Source organism: Schistocerca nitens, chromosome 5, assembly GCF_023898315.1.
Source record: "Schistocerca nitens isolate TAMUIC-IGC-003100 chromosome 5, iqSchNite1.1, whole genome shotgun sequence".
Lineage (NCBI taxonomy): Eukaryota > Metazoa > Arthropoda > Insecta > Orthoptera > Acrididae > Schistocerca > Schistocerca nitens.
In genome coordinates, this window is record NC_064618.1 from 355,058,516 (window position 1) to 355,083,983 (window position 25,468).

Genomic DNA, 25,468 nt, shown 5'->3' on the forward strand with positions numbered 1-25,468 from the left:
TTCGAAACTGAAGCATTAAGAAGATTCCATTTTATTGTCATATTAATAAGCTAATTGAGAAAAAGATTTTCTTTAGGTAACACAAATAATAAAAGTATGTAGAAGCACTGCTGAGTGGAGGGTATAGGTCAAGAATAGGGTGTTTTACTGAACACTGCCCTCATGAACGTAGTATAAACACTGGCTTCGTGAACAGGAAGGACCTCAATGCAACCAACGGAACTATTCACTGGCATCACACTTTTGAAAGTCAGAACATAAAAATGATGTCAGCTGCATATTTGTGAAAAATTGGTTTATAAACAATGTAAAGACTAGAACTAATTAAGTAAAATGCAGTATTGGGTCATTCAATGTCAAGTGGCCTAAATTTAGACAAGCTCCCCACTCGACAATCTTCAATTTTGATGAAATTTTTACAGAATGTACCTATAGACCTTACATGAAGCACTGCCAAATTACAGCTTCATAATTAGTAGGCTATGGTGGGTCCACTAGCCACCTTTTTGTAAAAGCTTGTTTTTTGACATTGTGACTAAAATGAATAAAAGATCAACTCTGTTTTACCGTTGTTCAGGATCTAAGAGACATGTCATGCTGAAACTTTGTGATCCTGTTCAACTTTTTGGTTACAATAGCTTAGTTGTATTACAAAAGGTCAAACTAAGGTAAATTCATGAAAGTGGCTCATGAATCTTGTCATACCAAATTTTGATTATACTTTATTGCCTTGTATCTGGTGAAAGAGTAGCTTTCTGAAGCTAATGCTTTAGTTATCTCAGCCTGCCAGCATGCCAAAGCTCTGCAATTGGCACCCAGATGGCTCAAATATTAACTTGAGTTATCAAAGTGTGCTAAAAAATTTTATCAGTCAATTTTGGCTCACTTTCAAAAGGGATCACTCAAATTTGATTTTTCTTGGCACCACTGAAAAGAGCTCACCTTGTTTGATCGGAAAAAGTTGTTTTTAACTTGGACACTCTGCATTTAAGAACAAATAAACTGATCCAGAATGAGATTTTCACTCTGCAGCGGAGTGTGCGCTGATATGAAACCTCCTGGCAGATTAAAACTGTGTGCCCGACCGAAACTCGAACTCGGGACCTTTGCCTTTGCCTTGCCTGCGAAAGGCAAAGGTCCCGAGTTCGAGCCTCGGTCGGGCACACAGTTTTAATCTGCCAGGAAGTTTCAAATAAACTTGTTTTCATTACATTACATTAAATTTCTCGACATTGTGTCTTAAATGAATAAATGATCAGCTTTTATTTACCATTACTCAGGATCTAAGAGACCTGTCACACTGAAACTTTGTGATCCTGTTCATCTTTTTGGGTACAATATCATAGCTATGGTAAATCCATCATAGTGTGCTATCAAAGTGGCCCATAAATCTTGTCGTATCAAATGTGTCTTGTTGCTAGGTAGTTTGCATGCTAGGGGTGTGGGCCAACTTCTGCAGGATGAATTAGGGTCAGAATACCAGGTCACAAGTTTTTTCAAACCTAGTGCTGGGCTGAGCAGGTTACAGAGGATTTAGGTTCACTATGTAGAGGCTTTACTAAGGAAGATTCTGTGGTTTTTGTGGGTGGGCCGGGCAACAGTATTGACAGAGATCCGGGATACAGCATAGAGTGTGACCTGGCAAAGATTGCATCAACATTGAGTCATACCAGTGTTGGGTTTGTGTCAGTTCTGGAGTGCCACGACCGACCTCATTTGGGCTCTTCTGTCAAGAGAGTTAATTTGGAGTTGGAACGGCTACTTGGATCTGGTGCAGGGTCACACATTGGTGTGGTTCCTGTTGATTCACTCTGTAGGTGGGACTATACTAGACATGGCCTACACCTCAACAAGAAAGGGAAGGGTAAACTGGCTGGGCTGATAGCAGGAAACTTAAAGGGGGGAGGAACTACATCTCATAGTGGAAACTTTTTTAGTGTAAGATCAGTGTCCAGTGGGAAACTCAGCCAGGCAAGTACTAAAGATGTTAAAAAAGTTCAAGATACTCACAAAAGTAAAGTGAAAAATAATGTTAGTATATTTCATCAAAATATTGGGGGATTGAAGAATAAAATTGATGAGCTTCTGCTTTGTTTAGAAGATATAGAAACTGATAGTGCAATAGATGTACTATGCCTGTCTGAGCATCACATTGTCACTGATATGCAAAAGGTTAGCATCAATGGGTACAAATTAGCTGCACATGTAAGTAGAGATATGATGAGAGGAGGAGTTGCCATATATGTCAAAAGCTTCCACAGTGTAAAAAATTTAGAAACTAAAAATTTTTGTGTAGAGCAACATATGGAAGCATGTGCCACTGAACTTAAACTAAATGATGGCACTTTCATAATTGTAACAGTGTATAGGTCCCCCTCAGGGAACTTCCAGCTATTTCTAGAAAACTGTCAGACAGGGGGAAGCAAATTATCATTTGTGGGGATTTCAATGTTGACTCCATGAAAGAGTGTAATAGGAAGAATGACCTTGTAGTATTACTCAGTTCTTTCAATTTGAGCTCCGTCATTGATTTTCCTACTCGGATAACAAAGAACAGCAGTACATTAATAGATAACTTTTTTATAGACTAAGATAAGTTTAAGGACATAAATGCTTATCCTGTTGAGAATGGTCTTTCAGATCATGGTGCACAGCTAGTTACGGTACATGACATAGCTCCATGCAGTATATCAAATCGGACTTTCAAAGCAGTGCATTCAATTAACAATATAAATATTGCAAACATTAGGGAAAGCCTACAGCAACTAGACTGGGATGAAGTGTATAAGGAACCTGATGCAAACTTGAAATATAACTTATTTCACGATACATTTTTAAGGGTATTTGAAAATTGTTTTCCCAAGAAAATAGTTAAACATAATTCCAAGAAAACATATAAAAAGCCATGGCTAACTAAAGGAATAAGAATATCTTGCAACCGTAAAAGAGAACTGTATCTAACAGCAAGAGGGAGTACTGACCCCGAAATTGTTCAATATTATAAAAACTATTGTGCGGTACTAAGAAAAGTTATTAAAAACTCCAGAAGCATGTGTATCATGTCTGAGATCAGTAACTCTGATAATAAAATTAAAGCAATTTGGAATATTATTGAAAGGGAAACAGGGCAACCAAGAGCACAGGAAGACTTTAGTGCCATAAAACTGAATGACAAGTGTACTAACAAACAATCAGAAATTGAAAATATTTTCAATAATCATTTTTTAAATGTTGTGGAGAAAATAGGATCTAGATCTTCACTAGAAGAGGCAAGGCTACTAATAGAAGAGGCCATACCTGTGCAGTTTGAAACAACTGTAATTCCACCAACCTCTCCCTCTGAAATCAGTAAAATAATAAACTCACTGAAAAGTAAAAGCTCTTACGGAATTGATGGCATTTCCAGCAAGGTACTTAAAGCTTGTTCCCCACAGATAAGTAGGATTCTCAGCCACATATGTAATAGCTCTTTGGAGCAGGGTGTTTTCCCCGATAGACTGAAATATGCCATTGTAAAACCATTGCATAAAAAGGGGGGATACGTCGGATGTGAACAACTACCGCCCAATCTCTCTTCCGACAGCTCTATCAAAAATTTTTGAGAAAGTAATGTATTCAAGAGTAGCTCCCATATTTGTAAAAATAAAGTACTAACAAAATGTCAGTTCGGTTTTCAGAAAGGCTTTTCAACAGAAAATGCTATATACGCTTTCACTGATCAAATATTAAATGCTCTGAATAACCGGACATCACCCATTGGTATTTTTTGTGATCTCTCAAAGGCCTTTGATTGCATAAATCATGGAATTCTTTTAGATAAGTTAAATCATTATGGTTTGAGGGGGGCAGTGCACAAATGGTTTAATTCATACTTAACTGGAAGAATGCAGAAAGTTGAAATAAGTGGTTCATGTAATGTTAAAACAACAGCTGATTCCTCAAACTGGGGGGCTATCAAGTACGGGGTCCCACAGGGTTCGGTCTTAGGTCCTTTACTGTTCTTGATATACATTAATGACTTACCATTCCACATTGATGAAGATGCAAAGTTAGTTCTTTTTGCTGATGATACAAGTATAGTAATAACATCCAAAAACCAAGAACTAAGTGATGTAATTGTAAATGATGTTTTTCACAAAATTATTCAGTGGTTCTCAATAAATGGACTCTCTTTAAATTTTGATAAAACAGTATATACAGTTCCGTACAGTAAATGGCACAACTCCAGTAATAAATATAGACTTTGAACAGAAGTCTGTAGCTAAGGTAGAATTTTCAAAATTTTTAGGTGTGTCCATTGATGAGAGGTTAAACTGGAAGCAACACATTGATGGTCTGCTGAAACATCAGCTACATATGCTATTAGGGTTATTGCAAATTTTGGTGATAAGAATCTCAGTAAATTAGCTTACTATGCCTATTTTCATTCACTGCTTTCGTATGGCAACATATTCTGGGGTAATTCATCGTTGAGTAGAAAAGTATTAATTGCTCAAAAACGTGTAATCAGAATAATTGCTGGAGCCCACCCACGGTCATCCTGCAGACATCTATTTAAGAATCTAGGGATCCTCACAGTATATGAAATTTGTTGTTAATAATCCAGACCAGTTCAAAAGTAATAGCAGTGTGCATAGCTATAACACCAGGAGAAAGGATGATCTTCACTATGCAGGGTTAAATCTGACTTTGGCACAGAAAGGGGTAAATTATGCTGCCACAAAAGTCTTTGGTCACCTATCAAACAGCATCAAAAGCCTGACAGATAGCCAACTAACATTTAAAAATAAGTTAAAAGAATTTCTAGAAGACAACTCCTTCTACTCATTGGCTGAATTTTTAGATATAAATTAAGGGGGGGGGGGGAATAATAATAATCTAATGAACTTACATTTATATTACATTAAAAAGTACATGTACCAGTCATACTCTTTATGGTTCCAAAGCCAAATATTTCAGTTCTTATTAATTCATTTGCTGAAATTTGCTACAATAGCAATTACAGTTGATTCTAACAAGCTATAATGTCGGCCCATTCTTGTTGCTGATGGAGCTGGACTGACAGAAATAATGTGTTGGTTTGGACTCCAATGAGCATCCTGCCTAGCTGACCAATAGAATGATTGTACAGGTCCATTAGGGTGCATGAAACGACTAAAACATCATTTTCTTCTTCTGAAACTTCAGACACATTGCCAATCCATCATTTTCCATCATATATACAGGCAATGTATTGGCCCAGTTGTAAGGCTGTAATATTTCTGAATGAAACTGTTACTTGACTTTGGTCAACATTTGCCACCAAAAAATTTGTATCATGGATACTCTTCTAACACAAACTTGCTTTTCATTTAATGGCACAAAATGGTGATTATCTCTTGTTCCTGATTGTGCAGCCATTTTTGTACCTTGCTTCATGCTCAGTTTTTAATGTTTCAATTTCTTCTTTTGAAACAAAAATGAATTGGGTTGCTTTGATATTCTTTGTACAGTATTTAAACAAATCAGTTGGTGTCAAAATCTAGTCCTCAGTTGGTGTTTGAAGGCTTGCTTTTGCTGTTAGGCACTTTACAATTCTTCCAGTTCCATCACATGGAGATTTTCCATGGTTTGCAGCAAAAAAGTTCCATTCAGCTGAGATTCCAAAGTCATTTTGGTGGCGGCAGGGATTAAGAAAATTTTTGAAGTTTTTGTACTGCGCTGCTGACCCATCGCTGAAGTAGTAAATGCGTCTGATTTTTCCAAGGAGACACTTTAGATCTTCAATTAATTTCACTATAAAACCATGTACAGAGATTGCATCATGTTTCGGCTGTCACTTATACAGTAGCTGATGCTGCTGATGTCCAAGTTATTTCTGAACTACACAATAAATGAGTGTGAAGTTGCTTTGCTGTTATTCCAGTGAAAACCTTGAGCTGAATCCTGTACAATGAAGGAACAATTTTCAGCAAAGTCCATTAATATGATCAGTTCAGTTGGCTTGCAGATTTCTTTTATGCAGTTTAGGTGCTTGCTCTGGTGCTTTGTAACATAATGATGAGTGGAAAGTTTGTCAATTTTTGAAATCATATCTTCAATAAAATCCTCGGTGGTCATCTGCTTGGTTTCTAATGTGCCTCTATCAGTGTGCACCCACTGTTTGAACTCAGTGATATCATATGGATCACTTGTCTTCAAAACTACTTTCTAAAAACTGTTCCAGTAGTTCTTATCCCGGACAGATTTCACAGCGATGAAGCATGCAGTCTTTGGATTCCAAATCACACACTGTTTTAGCAAACAGACTCATAATCTTCTTTAATTGGAGTGTTTGCAAGCATCAGTTTCACATTTTGATGTAAAGTGCAAACACAGACTGAGTCGGTTCCTTCAGCACCCACAGTGATGCACCATTTTGGCCTAAATTCTCAAAATTTGGAAAATCCAATTTTAGGCTCATGCTGAAACCAATATGCAGCAAACATTTGTTTCAAATTATTCAGGAGAATGTATTTTTGTATCAAAACTTTCTTTCCTTCTATTATAGTTGATACACAGTCTTTTATACCTGGACAAATTCAGCTAAATTTTTCATTCTGAAAAAATGTTACCACTCTTTTCTTTTACAGCATCTGGAATCTTCTTGCCGCACTTGTTCTTTGGCAGAGCTAATGCACCACTTTCTGACTGTAACTTTCCAGCTGCTTTTACCATCCTCTCTGAAACACCAAATTCTTGCATTGTCTCTTTTATAGTCCAACTTTATGGTACTAATGTCAGTATTTGCAATTTTTCAGGCTGCCTTGACAATTGCAACTTCTCTTTCAATTCTTTAATCAGCTGCTTATAATCTTCACAATCAGGACATGTCTTGCTTGTACTAGGTGTTTGAAGATCTTTCTGGGTGAATCCTCCAGCAGCAGCAATGTTATTCGCAGTTGCCTCTTGAGCTTCACTTATTTTTCGTTTTGCTTAACCTTTCACATCCCTTTTTGATACTTTCTGAAATTTTAGAGGGGAGACCCCTACAGCAGTTAGACTTGAATCGATTGATACTTCTGGATATGCTTCATCTTCTGACTGGTTTGACATTGACTGTGATTTTTCTGCTTTCTTTGCTAAAAATTGTTTTCTGGAAGCTGGACAGATCTTCTGACCAGGTTTCACATTGCTCTTAGTCACAGCTTGCAATTGTTTTGCTGCTTCCACATTGACAATCCGTAAACCCTTTTTAACAGAATGTTTCTTTGCACCACAAGGATTACAACAAGATCTCTAAGGAAAGTCATATTTGTCCACAAGTATTGCTTTGTGATGAAAGCATATTTGTGCATTTTCAGTAAGACATATCTCACTTCTTTGGTTTATTAATTCCTGTTGCTCTACTGAAAATTCTTTGGTTGGAATGAAGCCTTGTTGATGTGTGTATGTTTTCAGATGACATGCAGAATTATCTGCAAGGCCAATGACACATGGTACTGAAACCTCATTGATATCCATTACACTACAATTAAATTTATGCTTCCAATTGCTGTTTGTTTCAATATTAGATAAAGTAGAAATGGTGTATATTTCCAACTGAAAAATATTAAACAATCATAGATAATGGGAACTGCCTTGAGAATACAACAGAAACAAATTAAATAACCTGATAAACATTTCTAAGGAGTCACCCCCTACCTTGAAAGAATTTTTACTTACCGAAAAAAGATGTTTATCCAGTAATGGCAACATACTTTACATAATTTAAAAAGGCACACACAACTTCTGAACACTCTTCACTACGCAACAGTGTGCTTCAGACTGATTGTTGGAGCATGTTACCAAACTCCATTGTTGACACTGAACATTGTTGACACTGAACTGGTCTGTCTCCAAAATAAAAAATAACTTTTTCTGATCAGACAAGGTGAACTCAGATAACTCAGTTATTACTTGAGCAATCTGGATGCCAGTTGCAGAGCTTTATGACATGCTGACAGGTTGCAGATAACCTAAGTATCAGCTTCAGAAAGTCATTCTTTCAGTAGATACAAGACAATAAAGTATAGTCAAACTTTGGCACGGCAAGATTTATGAGCCACTTTGATAGCACACTGATGAATTTATCATAGTTTCACCTTTTGTTTTACAGCTAAGATATTGTACCCAAAAAGTTGAACAGGATCACAAAGTTTCAGCGTGACAGGACTCTTAGATCCTAAACAATGGTAAAACAAAGTTGACCATTTATTCATTTTAGTTGCAATGTCAAAAAATGAGCCCTTACGAAAAGGTGGCTTGTGGCCCCACAATACTACTTCTGAAGCTGTAATTTGGCAGTGCTTCACGTAAGGTCTATATGTACATCCTGTAGAAATTTCATCGAAATTGGAGTGGTCGAGTGGGGACCCGTAGGCCACTTGACATGGAATGACCCTAATGAAAAAGATTTGTATGTTCGGCTGTTGAAGTTGTATTGTAATTGAAAATCCAAAATATTTCATCAACAGTGTTTGCTGTTCACCTGACAGAAGTCTTAAGCCATTTTTCAGAAAGTTGTTGTATTAAATAAGGTTAGCACTTACAAAGGAAACAACAAAATAATATTGTGTGGTGACCATATCGATGGTTATTCAAGGTATTGAGTGTGAAAGAGTATCTTCGCTCAGTTGTGATCTCCTGCAATTTGCATAACACAGTCTGTGACAACACTAGAATTACTACAGTGCTTTTGCTTTACTTTATATTGTTGCCAGGCTGATAACTGTAAAATAGCGGTAACTGAAATAAATCTAATCAAAAAGATCAAGTAATCTGAGAAGAACAAAGTTGGAAGCCCAGGAAACACTATATTAAATAACATGAAATGCATGACAATCACAATCTGCCTAAAGAAGGCTGGACTGAAATTCAAAGTGACAAAGACTGTGCAAACAGTTTTAGCCGCTTTATAACCAAATAGTGTGAATATATTAAGAATTAAAGGAGCCACTTGCTGAAAAGCAGAAGTCTTGAGTTGTTTTTGGTAGGCACACCTAAGAGAAGAAAACTTGCTAACTTTCACATTTATCCTTTGGCGAGCTAGAGTAATGTGTACAGGCATGCAGCACACGCGTGCCCAAAGAAACACACACACACACACACACACACACACACACACACACACACACACAATGAGCGTGCGTACATATGTTGGTATGACTTCGACCATCTGCTCATCAGGATGAATGGCCACTGCCAAACTGTTGTCAATAACAAAGTTGATCACTCGGTGGCACAACATGCAGCTGAGCACAACATGCTCAATTTCAGTGATTGCTGAGCCATTTGAGTCCTTCCCTCCACTGCCAACTTCTCTGAACTGTGCAGTGGGAAGTTACCCCCACAACACACCCTCCACTCACTCTGGTGTTAATCTCAGGTTACTCACTGTTCCTGCACCTTCCACCCAACAGTCTCCCCTTTCTACATCCTGTCACCCCCTCCCATTTGACATCCCTATCTCATCTTCAGCAGGCGCTGTTTCGCAACGGCCGCTACAATCATGGCACCTCTCACTCCCGCACCCCTAGTCAGCATACGGGCCACTTATCTTGGAACCACTAGTCACCCATCCCCAGTTCCTCTCCCTGCTTCCCACCTCCCTCTTACTGTATGCACCCCACCTGACACTACCTCCATCAGAACCAGTCCGCCAGCTACAAAATAGCAATGGGACTGTCAGTATAGCTGGCACCCTGTAGTGGCATAGACCTGCGTGCGTGCGTCTGCGTGCTTTTGTGTGTGTGTGTGTGTGTGTGTGTAATCCTGAAGTATTTGTACGCTACAAGAACTTTCCACAATGAGTATATTAAAGATGTGTTCCGTATGAAAAATAGATGTGTAACAAGTAAAGAAAGGCAGAACAAATGGATTACATGGGCATTAGTTTTTGAGCAAAAGGCTTAAAGTACTACACAGAATCATTAGATATAAAACTAATTGCTTGCATTTAAAATGGTACTACATAAAAAAAATCTACACTCAACGAATAAAATATGCACAGAAAATGGCTATTGAACAGGACATTATCAACTCGATACAAAGCATAATTCAGAAACAGAAAAGGCAACATGTATAAATAATAGCCTCATGAAATCAAATGGGTAATTCATTACATAGAAACCCAGAAACTACAGCCAAATCGTTTAATGACTAGTTCATAAATGTATGTATAAGTTTTCCAAAGGATATGTTAACTCCAACAAGAAGTGCTATAAACGTTTTACCAGAGAAAAGATGTTCATTATAAAATTCTATGTACCTGTGTCCAACAAGTGAGGAAGAAGCAATGAGAATCATAAATAAGTTGAAAAGCACTAATACTCAAGACATCTATGGTATCAAAAATACGAATATTAAAGTGTGATTTAAACTTGTTGTTAAACGCATGACAAACATAAGTAATGAAGCCATCACATATGTACTGTATCCAGAGTGTTAAGAAATTGCTTTGGTGCTACCTTTTTACAAAAGAAATGACTGCAGTACCTGAAAACTGCAGACCTCTTAGCACTAGACCAATTAGATCAAATATCTTCGAACACATTCTGTATAATGTATTAATAAACTTGTTTGCATCACAGAAAATCCTAGGCAGGAGTCAACATAGATTCCAAAAAATTAAATCCTCTACTTTAGCAACTCAGTAGCTTGTGGATTAGATGCAGATAACACGAGGCAAGGAAGAATCAGTAATTGGTGTGTTCTGTGAGTATTAAAAATTGTTTTTTGGTTATGCACAAGATTCTTCTGGAAAAGCTAAAATTCTGTTTGGTAAGATATACTGCATTCAGTCTGATAAAATCATAGTTAACAAACAGATATCAGAAAGTAGAAATGCTGGATGAGGAAACTAATGAATACTACTTGACATGGGGAAGATACTAAACATGCGCCTCAGAAAAATGTCATAGCATCATGGCTGTTCTTGGTGTGTATTTATGATCATTGTGAAGTCCATGCTATCTGCAGATGACACAAAAATTTTAATTAATGGGATGGGTCTAAAAAATGATTCACATGTAGCTGAAATTGTGTTACATAGGGTAGGTAACTGGTTTGGAAACAATAAACTCAAATAAAATAAACATCATTAGCTTTAAAAACAGTTGACCGAAAAACAGTGAGTTTAAATACCAAGGAGAACAAATTTTATCAGCAGGCTTGTGTAACATTCCTGGGTCTCCACCTAGATGATAAATTAATGTGGACAGAGCCCATCAATAATGCAAGTAGCAAATTAAATTCAGACTGCAGGGTGCTACGGAAGTTAGCCAGAATTGTTAGTATTGGAATCCTTAAGGATGTTTTAGTTTGTGCAATTTGAATCCATAATGGTATAGCACTGTGGGGAAGCTCAGTAAAGGTACTCATCATACAGAAAAGGGCTGTATGCATAATAACCAGTGCGAAACATCGAACAGCACAGTCAGGGAAATACTGGAGAAAAATCCATTTTATTGCTTAACAAATTTACTAGTTAGTACAAGGAAAATCCAAAAATATGACGCAGGCAAAACCAAGAAAATGGAAGTAACTATCACTCTCATTGAATTTTGATATACATATAAAAGGGAATTAGTTCTATACTGTACAGAACTGAAGGCACTGTAAAATGTTGTGTATGTATTATGCTGCAATCTGTACTGTAAATGCACTAAACTGTAGAACACCCTATGTTATTGTCACTGTATAATCAAAATATCAAGACCTATATGTAACAAATTATGAATCAGTTGAAATACATAAGATGGCTGGGGAAAAAAAATCATTTTGTTTTAATAGTCTCCTTGAAAATTTAATTTATAGGCCGTTACTGTGTTGTAGTTTTTCTATTATTAAATTTATATATTTGTAACTACTATGTGGCTGTTAGTTTATTCTTAGGCCTACAACCATTTTATTTTATTTCCAGTCTATGATGGCATACATGACTAGGATGTAGGATATGTCACATATTTAGATTATTATCATGTACAGCTTTACAAATATATTTCTGCAGCAGTAATTCCATGAATGATGGCATGCAAATGATCAACTATTATGTTGATTACAATTACAAGTTTTTACTGTATGGTAGGCAGTTCCTTACATTGTAACACAACTATTGATGTGTCAATAATACTTTAATATTTTTAGTAACAGTGAACATCTCATTACAATATTTAAGGTGATGAGGTATTCTGTCAATAATTTTTATGGGATACATGGTTCATCACATGCCTGGTTTAGTTACTATTTAAAAACAGGATGCCGAAAGTTTGAGCAATACAAACAGGGACGCCATATCATCATCATCATGGAGAGAATTCATGATCAGTTTTCCAAAGGGTACAATCATTGGCCCATTGCTGCCTTTGCTCTATTTTAATGATCTACCAGTGTATTTGCAACCAGAAGCACCCACTGGGAAAACAGTCCTGATGGTTTTAAACTTTCTTTTTAGTTGTTGTTACACAAAGAGACTCGTCCAGTTTCGTGCTGGGGAAAAAAAAACACCTGCTATGAGTGTTGTTTGTCAACAAAACATAAATAAATGAACAAAGTAGTAAGTTTTAAGTTCTTGAGTGTGCTTAGTGATTAAAGCTATTGGAAGACTCATGTAGCAGGCATGCTGCAACCTTTAGGTTGACTGCTTTTGTCATAAAAATAATTGTCAACTCTGAGGACATAAAAATCATTAAGTTAATATATTTTGCATATTTTCGTTTGCATTGAATTTTATTATGGGGTAACTCCTCACTCTTGCCAAAACACTCATCGCAGAAAAGAAGGTAATTAAAATGATATGTGGAGTTCACATGTGTACATCTTGCACGCTCCTGTTTAAACATTGGGAGTAAACCACATTCTCGCCATACATTTATTTGCTCATTAAATTTGTTGTCAACAATCAATTGGGTTTTGAGAGTAATAGAGAAATTGACCAATCGAGTACTACAAAGAAGAGTTAACTGTGGTTCCTTCTAGTGAACCTAACAAAATTGCTGGTACCTTATAACGTGTAAAGTGTTATACATAGGATATTTAGAATTTAAGGTCTTCAATTTATTTAAAAAGAACAACAGCAGTACAATAAGAGGATTTTTTATTACATATAAACTACAATAACTATTGGCTATTTTTCTGCATAATTGCCCCTTAGATTAAGGCGCTTGTCGTATTAAACAAATTTACCAATGCACACGTAGAATTCAGCTGTCTCTGAGCCAACTCATAGTCTTAATACCCTCCTTTAACATGTTGACTGCTGCACACATGTTGATGGATATTTCACCTGAAGGCCAGGTCAGGCACATAGGGCTAGGGATGAGGCTCTGCTGTAGCTGGTGGTGGCTACATGAAGTGAGGCATAAGGCTTCGCTATGGCCGCCGGCGACCTTGTGGCAGTAAACAAGTTAACTCACCATCTTCAGACTGCTATGACCCTAGCAATTTCTTCATGTTGAGGGATAAAAATTGTTGGCTGCCAAATCGTGTGTTTGGAGGTTGATAAAACAATTCCCAATTGAAATTGTTAAGCAACATTTGTATGCATGTGGCACTGGACTCGTGTTATAATGCACAAAATTGATGCCAGAACTCACGCCTTTCATTCTGGATGACTCTTCTCAGTGTGTTTAGAGTTTCACAACAAATTTCAGAGTTTAATGTAGGTCCGTAAAATCAGCAGGGAGCACTCCCTTTCTGTCCCAAAAAAAGTTTTTGTGCAGAAAGTATTTGGCAACACTTTCAAGACTTGTGTGGCGATCTAGTGTGGCTCATGCCATTGACAGACTTTTTGTCTCCACATTAACGTATGCAACTCATGTTCCATGTTTTGTCACAGTGTTACCCAGGAATTCGTCTCCTTCTGCACTGTATCACGTCAGAATCGTTACTGAGGCTCCCAATCTGTTCATTTTGTGGTCATAGTTTGGAAGCTTTGGGACCCATTGTGCACAAAATCTGTAATAACCAAGCTTATTATTAACATGTTTGTACAGTGCTATCTGTGATATCTGAGAGAAACTGACTGATGAATCTGTAGGCCCTAACTGTGAACTGACGATTTTCTCTTATTCTGTCAGCGATCCATGCAACAAGTTCATTTGTCACAGGAGATGATCATAAACTTGTTGTTCATCAAGGAAGTTCATCTGACATTCCCAAAACAAACAGCACCATTCGCTTACAGCATCATCACTCATAATGTTTTCTCCATATACTTAACGAAGTTCACTTTGAACATCTAAAGTTTTTTTGCACACAGAAAACAGACTGCAGCATGTAATTTACAGCTGGTGTCTTCCCCATTCCACACAACGTTGGAAATTACTTTCCAAACAGCTCACATTTATTGTTCTGCAGAGACTAATGTGTAATTTGTAACACATTTGATATGAACTGGTGTACATCTTTATGCTTCAGTAATAGGCTCCTGATATATTCCGTTGAGCTTTTTTACTTCTAAATACAGAACGGAAGTGAAAAAATGTGCTAGCATCCCATGGTGAGTATGCTCAGTAATTTGAATAAATTCCTGCAGGAATATTTGGGATTGGCACTATTCGTGATTCTGATGACCCACTTTCGTAGGATATAAACTTTCTTTGCATGTGATGGATTACCTGAGCAAATGATGTCATATATCATGACTGAATTAATATAGTTAAAGTATGTTGCTCTTTTTTTTTTCCAACTGGGTGCTATCATGTGAATGGCAGATGCTGCTGACTTCAGTCTTTAATGAAGGTCTATTATGTATACTGTCCATTGTCCATTTGAGCGTATCACCGATATTTATGCCTAGGAATCAGGAGACCCTGCTCTTGATACTTCTTCACCTTTATATTTTATATGCTTATCATGGATTGTGCTTTGTGAAACTGGATAAACAGTAGGGTATCTCCCCTGGGCGGAAATTTCAGGGGGCGCCAAATTCATATTCTTGAAGGGGAAAAACCTTATTTAACAAAGCACCCAGCATCCAATGCACTTCGGTCTATCAATTATTCATATGAATTTGAAACACATCACTGTTGGTTTTTGAACACATTCTAAGGTGATTTCTGAATGAATCCTAAGTTGATTTTTGAATGTGTGCATGGTGTACCTGATGTCTTTGCCAGGGTAATCCCCATCATATCTAGAAATAAACTTTCCTGCAGACGTAAGGGGACAGGGTACACGAGCTGAGCGGAATAAAGCCGAACAGGTGAATGCCGATCACTGTCTGTTAAAGTGGTTGACTGGGTTTGCGAATGATCAGCATTGCTATAATTACTAGTAAATTTCCTTTTACGCAAGGTGAACTATGTGCTAGAATGTACGATGAATTTCTTAAATCACAGAACGTTTAAATCTCATTTGAAAATCAAATCTTTGAGGACGACCATTTAGAAGGTTTTCGAGCCCAGAAGATCAGTTATTTATGCTGTTGTTAAAAAATGTACTGGCATATTTGTGTGATGTATCTTAAAGTGTAACACGCACAAAAAGATGACCATTATATGTCAGAGCGTAGCTTCTCTTGTAGCTTATTAATATTCGAGACCAATATTATATGCAAATGCTTTTCTTTCCTTGTAGCAAGACTATTAATTTAAACCATTAACTTTTCCTATTTGTGTGTTCATGTTACTTAACTGTGATATTGCTATTGACTGACTACATCACGTGTCCTATGCTCTGAATATCCACTGTCATTGGCAGGGGAGACCACGTGACATGAGCTATGACTGGCTTACAAAAGTGCATCGCAATCTCGATTTCAATGCTTCAGAAAATAAAATGCGGTGTTTGGTGGAATTCAAATTTATACTTTTGTAGTATGAAAAGATGCAGTGTACATGTTGCTGCACATCAAAGATCTTTCCAAAAGCGCACTTTTTTTCCCCTTTGAGTTTCGTTTGCTAAAGTGCCGGGAAATTCTATGGTAGTGTATAAAACAATAACCATTCAAAGAATTGATAAGTTTTACAGTTCTGAGGAAAAGTATACTGTCACTTAACACAAAGAAAAAGTATTTTCACCCAGTAGAAAGTGTATTTTTAACTGGGAAATCCGCGAATTTTTTTTCCTTGTCCGTGTATACTCCCTGATTGCCCTTTTTTGTACACTGACAGATGTGTGTGGGGCTGACCTGCACCTGACACTGAGCTGCCAACAGCATGGTGGAATGCCTGCATCGCACCTTGAAGGCCACCCTTGCATGCCACAACAACAGGTGGACTGCTGTCCTGCTGCTGGTATATATCAGGCACCACATAGCTCGTGAGGCCAACCTTGAGATGTCAGCTGCCAATCTTGTTTATGACCAGCTGCTTGCCATCACAGGTGACTTCTTGGAGCTTGCCGACCTGTCTGTAGATGACGTCATTCCTGAGTTCATGACTGGCTTGCAGGACTGCATGGTTCGCTTTGTGACCCTTCTCTTGCAGCGCCATGGCACAGGACTTTCATTCACAGTGATCTTGTGTCATGCACCCACATTATGCTGCACATAGGTGCTCACCAGCCCCCTCTCTGACTGCACTACTTTGTCCTTCACTGGGTGCTGAAATGGGACTCCCTAGACATCTGCATCTGCTGCACAGCACACTGACGAGCTCTTCTGTTGATGGCTGAAGCCTGCCTATGTGCTGGCCAAACCCACACATGCAGCTTGAGTACCATATACACCAACAAACCGCAGACACAAATGATGATGCCAACACCACTGACGACACTGTGCCAAGTACTCCCATCATTATGGCCCACGAGATGCCTGCCCACAACACTACAGTCGAAGTTGCTCTGGAAAACTCACCGCGCTACATTGGTGCTCCACTTGATGCTCCGACTATCGCCAACACTGGTGCACAGGATGCTCCTGTCCCTGCTTCTCTACCTCTCCCAGTGATATCCCCTCCACAGCCATCAACTGCTGGGCATGCTCCTGATACTGCATTGCAGCCCCCAACGCTCCCAGTGCCACGCCCCTGACCTGCTGCCACCCATCCTGACACTTGAGGCTCCAGTGCCTCATGCTCGCAGTGCCTGGCACATGCACATTCAGCTGTAAAACAAGGGCACCCTGTCAACACCATTTCACAGCCACCCGGCAATACTGCTGCACCCTTGTCTTCGCAGACCTGCACCAGCAGTCATGCCCTCCACTTGTGAAAATCTACACATGCAGCACTGAACAAGGCTCAGACCATACCATGGCGGAGGTAACTAAGTAAGCTATGGCACATGCTGTAATGTCGGCTGCCCTCACTTGTCTGCCTGTTCGGGTAAGCATAGCCCGTGATGTGCCTCCCACTACCTCTCCTCCCAAGCTGTCCCAGCTTGTCATGCACATTGTCATCACTGAGCAGCACATACAGAGGAGGATGGCAGGAGCACGCTTCTATGCATCATGCTATTGAAGTAGCGATATATTATCCAACAAGAACATTATGAAAAAAAGAGGGTGTATTTACAGTTTAAACAGGATGAAGATTTTATAAGTATTGTATTCATTATTTTGAATCAAATCACATAGCACTTATCAACCAATAAAAGCATTTCCATAAAATTATAAAGATCAAAAGTCCAATAGTAAATAGCTTTTTGAAAGAGTAAATATTTTTCCCTAATATTCTTCAAATCAATAGGTATTTGATACTACACACTTTCTAAAGCAGCCTTTGATCTTCGTTGGGTTCAAGCTATCGCCATACCAAATTTCATCGAAAGTAGTTGAGTGGGTTGGTCGTGAAAACATAACAGAGAGAGTTACTTTCACATTTATAATATTAGTATGGATAAAATTTCTGATTTACGATATCCTTGTTTTCCATATCTATTATCTGATTTTGATGAAATAAATCGTATATGGTTCCCAAGCTATGCTCAAGTTACTTGCGATAACCTGATGAAAATTCATCTAGTAGTTTTGGGGACGCATGTTCAGACAAGCAGATGCGGCAGTTTTACAGATTTGTTATTTGTATAGTTATTTTAGATAGTCCCAACATAAGCTTTTGGGTTTGTGTCATGAAGTCAAGAGCTTCTTGTGTAATTTTATCAAGAGTTGGGATGTCATGATGGCAATTAAGTGAAGTTGTATCACCAGCGTAGCAGGTAACAGGCAGTGGTATGCAATGGGGCATGTCATTGATAGTTGCGATGAAATAGAAGGGGCCAAGGACAGATTCCTGTGAAACACCCATACCAATTTCTAATTGAGAAAACTGTCTTCTGTTGTTCAAGGAGGTAGAAATAACTACTAATGTAGATTTGTTTGCACCATAATACCTAATTTTGTTATAATATGTTAAAATGAATGCAGTTGAATGCTTTACTTAGATCACATAATACAAGCTAGACCATCTTCCTATTTTTGAAAGCTGTTAAAATTTGAACAACAATTCCCATAACAGTTGCAATGGTATTTCTGTCTGGCTGAAATCCATAGTGATTGTCACAAAGGAGGTCATGCGTTTCAACTTTTGAGGTTTTGGGTGAATCTGGAAAAACTCTGGACTCTTAACATTTGTGTTTTACTTATAAAGTGAATGTTCTTCTAACAACATAATTAAAGATCCAGTAAGAGTCCATAATTTTGGAGTTTTTGGAACCAGTTTTACAGTCCTCATCAGCCATACTTTTATCCCAATGAAACAAAGGCCCTTCAAGGCAGCTGGGGTTCAAGCAGGTTTCTCTCAATTGTTTCTGTGGCCTTAATTTTGTCTCAGAGTTCTCTGATTGATGTGACAAAGTAGCTGTTCAATTCTCCTGAATGAAGCAGAGTTTTACATGCCTGGCTGGAAGAACTATTTTGTCTAATAACGGCTGCCTTACACTTATTTGGAGCACTTTTTGTGTATCTTTCTCATGCTGCTTTTTTGTTTTATACGAGCTTAGCTTTGTAATACTTTCTATTTTTAAGGTACACATTGTAAACCAAACATATCTGCTCAGCTTCTTGATTATCCACACTTTTATGTATTCGATAAAAGCATGAGCATGTTTTCTCTAATTATTGCCAGTTCTTTTGTAGACCAGTTAATTTTCTATTTTTACATTTAACTGATGAGCTTTCTTTTATTAATGGGGAACATAAATACCATAGGCCTTTGTATTTTTTAAAAATGTCATCAAAATCATTTTCAACTCCAGTTTTCCTGTTTGAATCTCACATACAGAATCCCAATTTGCATTCTTTAACTTGTCAATAAATAACATAGTGTTCTCCTGTCTCTGATCTCTTACCCATGTCGTATTAAATTCATTGGAATAAGTTGGTTGCATATAATAAAGCGTTGAAAGCAGTGGCACGCAATCTGCAAAAACTCCATTGACCAGGCTAGCTATGTACTCATGTCCGCGTAAATTAACAATAATATTGTCGTGACATGTATCATTAAGAGTTGGACACACATTTGTGCAATGAAAGTTTAAGGTGGAGTCATGTTGCTTTGAATCTGCTGTTTCAATACTGAAATACCCACAGATAACAACCTTTGTTTTAAACTTAAAAATATCTCCTGTGATATCCAAGGATTTCTACTAGCCCTTGTCATTTTGCCTGTTTGATCTTGTTTCTCAAGGTTACCTATTCCTCTTCTGTTGCATTCCTTACTCCTGTTTCAGTTAGTCACTGCCTAATACTCTCTTTCAAATTCTCAAAAACATCTAGCAGTTTCCTTATTTTTGGAAATTTCCTCAGTTTTAATCTGCAGTTCATAACCAATAAAGTGTTGTCAATGTCCACATCTGCCCCTATAAATGTTATGTATTATAAAAATATTAGCAATGATTAAATTGTCCTCATTACAAAATACTACCATGTAGCTTCCCCTTTCATTCCTCTTCCTCAGCCTATGTTCTCCTACTGTTGTCCCTTCTCGTCGGTTTCTTACTATCAAATTCCGGTAACATTTTAGTCTCCCTTAACTATCTGAAAATTTCATAATTCCATCAGTCTCTTCATCTGCAGTGCTATTAGATATAAGAGTTTGCAGATGTTGGCTTTGCGTCATCTTGGCAACTGCAATGTGTTCACTGTACTGTTGATAGTAGCTTACTCACATTCCTATCTTCATATTCATTGCTACTCCTGCATTACTCCCATATGATTTTATGTTGGTAACCCTGTAGTGACCTGACTAGAAGTCCTATTCTTCCTGTCACCACTCTTCATTAATTTCCTCTCCATACAGGATGAATCACCTAAAACATGCACCAATAATATTGCTGAAATTGAAAGTGCTGTTGATGTGGAGTTTTCACAGGATGGATTGGTAGTCAGGGACTCATATTGTTAGCCAATAAACATATTGTAGTAATACTTAGGAAGGGTATTTTTTTATTTTTTTGTACAAACATTTTTTTATGGAACAATGCCTAGCAACATTAACAAACTAAAAGGAGGGTGAATTAGAATGGCAGCAGTGTTTATTGCAGGATTCTAGTGCAAGTCATTTATGAGATACATGTTTTGGAAAGTCCTCACACTGAACTTGTACAATACCTGTGGTAACACACCCTAAATAACAACAAAAGTGCATACACCAGTTATGTGGATTCTGAACAATAACAAGACAATTGACTGCCACAGGCACTGTTCAAAATGATCTCCAACAGCGGCAATACACACTTCCAGTCTGATAGGGAGTCTGCAGAGGAACGTGGAAGATGGTCTGATAGGAGGCTGCAATACTTGTGTTCATTCGGTCAGTAAAAAACTGGTCTATGAGCTGGTGCTTCACTATTCCACACCACATGTTTACACTCTGTGGACGCTGACGTTCCACCTGTTGAAGCCAATGGGGACTGTCAACAGATCGGTAGTGCATGTTTCAGTGGTTTACCTTGCCATGCTTGGTAAATGTGACTTCATCATTAAACAAAATACATGATACATCTGGAGTATCCTGTCTTAATGTCCATGTACAGAAGTTAGCATTATTCTAATAATTGTTTCCATGCAGTTCTTGATGAAGAGAGATGTGATAGGGATGGAAACTACATCGATGTAAAATGCGTAGGACACTTGCCTGACACATGCCACTGTCTCATGCAATTGCGCAGGAGCTAATGTGTGGGTCAACTACAAAAGCAGCAAGAACATTATTTCCCCCCTTTTCTGTCATCACTTTTTTCTTCTGTTATATGTCCACGTTACCCTACCACTTTCATGTGACTTGTTTCAGGGTTGATAAATAATTGCTGAGATGGCTGACATCTATAGGGATATCTAGATTACACAGTAAGTGAATGAACTGCATTCTTCCTATAATCTCCATACACCATGAGCATGTGGGCTTTTTGTGCATTGGTAAATCCCATTTTCAGCTCATGACCTACAACTTGGACTGTCACACACTGACTGACTAGCAGTTGCAATGCACTCAAGCAACACACAAGCACAAAGTAAGCAAACATAACAACATCATTTCTAGCAACTACACAGGTTGCATGGCACCAGCAAGGGTCGGTGTGGAAACTTTTCAAAATATGGTATCTTATAAACATATCACACTAGAATCCTGCAACAAACACTATTGACATTCTAATTTACCCTGCTTTTAGAGTGTTAACATCAATAGACATTGTTCCATTTAAAAGTGCATGTTTGCACAAAAAATGCACTAAGTATTATTGCAATCTGTTTACTGCCTAACAATACAAGCCTCAAACTACCACTCCAGTCTCTGAGAATCACACATCAGTAGCATTTTCCATTTCTGCAATATACGTAGTACAAGTTTTAGGTGATGCACCCTGTGTAACTTCAACCTATCTATTTCTTCTTTTTTTTCAGTTCCTTAACCTTCTTACCCAATATTTTCTAATGTGTAGAGTGCCAGTTTTGTTTCCCCTAATGACACCATTTTCCTGAGTAGTCCCTGCCTGGAGATCCAAATGGGAGATTAGTTCATGTCTAGAGTATTTTACCTAAGAGGATGCCTCCACCATTAAGGCATGAAATAGAACTGCATGTCTTCAGATATAAAGGCTGTCATTTGTCATTGCTTTCAGCCATTTGCAGTAGCAGCAAAGCAAGTCCATGTTGGTTGATGTTATAAGGCCAGATCAGTCAATCACCCAGACTCTTGCCTCTGCAACTACTGACAAAGTTGCTGCTCCTCTTCAGGAACCACATGTTTCCCTGGCCTCTTCACAGATCTCTCTCCAATGTTTTTCCACCTGATACCACCAATGTGCATGGTTCACGGGGTTGCAGTCAGAAGTAATTCCAGTAATTAATGAAGTAAGCAGATCTAGTGTTAGTTGTAATTTGTATATTTGATGGAAGTAATCTGCAATGGACATGCGTACCAGTGTATAATTTAACTCCTTCCACATCCCTGAAGGCTCTCCTTCATGATGGAAATCATGGAACACATTGTATAAATAAATGAATATATAAAACATACCAGGATTTGGATCACATAGTGTCATTGTCTGAAGATCCCATCTTGAAGCATCTAGAAATATTCCATGCACAAGGACTCCATCACTTGGTCTTTTTAGTCCTTCATACATTTCTGGAACCTAGAACATAAAATACTCTTCTGAGAAATGTTGTCTTTCATACAGAAAATCTTAGCTTCTGTTTGTCTTGGATAAGTGTTTTCAATTCTTGGTGTTACCCCCATTTAATACCCATTTAATAATGACAAGCTGCTCTCTTCATAAATGATAACTTTTTGTGTGACCGTGGATAATATTTTTTCTGACAACTTAATGGGCTACCTTACAATGCATAATTTTCTAACCACTAGCAGAAACAATGAAAGACAGAAGAGGAAACATAGTATTGATATATGACGGAACTCAACACTGATATCTTCCTGTCTCTAACAGAATATTATCACAAACATATTGATCAGATTGCATCATCACATACAGTTACCTAATGTCCAGTAAACAGACATTAACATCATTGTTCCTAACATTGCTGGACTAGTTTCATTAGGGAACACTTGTTTCTGCTCTAAAAACAAATATTCTTAAATATGGGACTTCATAACATATGTATGTAAATGCACTGAGCAAACATTCTTCAATAATCATATGGAACTGCAGTTGAACAATACACAAACTGATGTAATTAATAGTTAGTGCAGATGAATCACTCCAATGTCAGTTGCAACTCATATGACTACATTATAACTCTGACATAACAGCTTGTTACTAGATGTTGAAACAGGATCAATTGAGCAGAGGTGAAACAATTACATCAGACACATAAAACACAGAAGAAACTAGTTCCAAAAGCTTTAAAGATTGTAAAGGGAGAAAAAACAGGAAAATAAATTACATATAGATGCAGGAAGGAAAAAAGTCATGAGACAAAGAAACCTAATGTGCAGGAAAGAACCTGTAAGTAAAACTAATATTTAATCATGTAATAGGCATGAAGATCAAGCAGAAACAAAAGAATGTTTGTGCTTATGTCTTGTGCACTTGTTTTGTGAAAGTTGGTCAGTCTGATGATTGACCCAAGGAAAACTGCAGTGCCATCCTACAGATTGTTTCAGTTCTGTTCAGATTCCTTATTTTCAATTCCACACCAAATGGTGTTATTTAACCTTCTCCATACAGAGAAGACAACATTTAACCATCATGTACCATATTGACCAAAACTGACTGAAAGCCCACTCTGAACCTTCATTCTCATAAATCTATCCACTTGTAACCCAGCCCCACTTGCATGAAACCACTTGTTGAAAACGTTCGTGGAATACCTACTCTCCAACACTACACTACCTTTCTAGTTTAATTCCTCCTTAATGACACTTACTTCTCAAATGGATGAAATAGGAGCCAAAAGCAGTCTAAAAATGTTGGACATTTTAAAACTGTCGTGTAAATATTAAGAAAATAAAAGAGATTTCATTGTTAAATCCAAAGGAAAGAGCATGTAGATGGAAAGATTACATTAAGGACTTATATGAGGGAGCAAAACTGTCTGCTAATGTTATAGAAGAAGAAATGTTTATCTATTTGCCAGGTGTAGGAGATTCAGTATTAGTGTGACAGAGATTTGGAGTACTGGCTGTCAAACAATCAGATGGGATAGATGATATTCGTCTGGAATTTCTTAAAATCATTGAGGGAAGTGACAATCATGATTATTACTGTAGAATCAATGGGAGTGTTGACATACTATTGGAATTTTGGAAGAAAATTGTCCATGTAATCCCTAAATAGTAAAGGCAGATAAATGCAAAAAATATTGTACAATCAGCTTGACAACTCAAGCATACAAATTGCTGAGATAAATATTATAGAAAGCTATGGGGCTGAAAATTGAGGATCTGTTGGAGAATAATGTTTGGCTTTAAGAAAGGAAAAGAAACCAGGGAGATGGTTTCTATGTTGCACTTGACAATGGAAGTGAGACTTAAGAAAAATCTAAACACGTAAATAGAATTTATAAACATAGAAAAAGTGTTTAATGAATAAAAGAATCACAAGACATGTGCAGTCTTTATAAATATACATATACAATTAAGGGACAGATGAGTAATATACAAGAACCAAAAGAAAACAACAAAAATTAAAGCCCAAGAGAGAAGTGGGTGGATTGAAAAGGGCATTTTGGCAGGAATGCAGTCTTTCTTCTCCATTGTTCAATCTGTATATCAGAAAGAAAAGGTTAAGGAATGGGATTAAAATTCAGTGTGACAGGATATCTGTGACAAGGTTTGCTGATGACCTTGTTTATTTATTTATTGATTTATTTAACCTGGCAAGATTAGGGCCATGAGGCCCTCTCTTACATTTAACCAGGCATTCTACTTATTTTACATTCATATGTTTTAGTAGGCATGTTAAACTACATCTAGTGCAAAAAGTGAAATAAACAATTAGAAAGGTACACCTGGAAAAATACATACATATAGAGTTTATATTCATAGATCATAAGTACTGTTATAATTAGACATTATTGAAGAGACAGATTTTATATAGGAGTGCTGGCAGCAGGGAGTATGAGGGAGACTCATGCTGAAGGGAGGAGAAGAATAGAGAGACATGATGAAACATAATTAAGGAAATATAAAGGAAAAGAAGATTGCGTGGCTAATAGAGATAGATGAAGAGGAAGGCATCTCAGGAGCAAGATAGGATACGCTAGCTTTGCTATTTGACAGATGAGAGGATTGGCCTTGTACATTAATTTTGTGGAGAACTTTATGAGGATGATAGTAGGAAATGCTTCAACTTCTTCTTAAAAGCAGCAGGAGATTGAATTTTGCACAAGGTAAGGGGCAATCGGTTCCAGAGGCGGACAGCGGCAACTGAGAAGGAGTTTGCAAAAGTTTTTGTTTTGTGAGTGGGCACAGTTAGGATACCAAATAAGAGTGACCTCGTGTTTCGATTATGATGGCATGACAGGTTTTTAATCTCTGAAGCAAGGTACTGTGGTGCTTGCGCGACAAGGAGTCGGTGAAGTAGACATAGAGTGTGGTAGTCACCCAATTTGTCCGGCCGCAGCCAC

The 25,468-nt window shown here is 37.7% G+C and overlaps 1 protein-coding gene across 1 annotated transcript in view; it reads right to left on the reverse strand.

Annotated features, from left to right (window-relative positions):
* LOC126260454 (dynein axonemal heavy chain 6) overlaps positions 1 to 25,468 on the reverse strand; it is a 1,163,459-nt gene that overhangs the window by 646 nt on the left and 1,137,345 nt on the right. Inside the window, exon 105 of the mRNA XM_049957783.1 lies at positions 22,398 to 22,515. Within this exon, the coding sequence (XP_049813740.1) occupies positions 22,398 to 22,515 (118 nt within the window). The remainder of the gene's footprint in view (positions 1 to 22,397; positions 22,516 to 25,468) is intronic.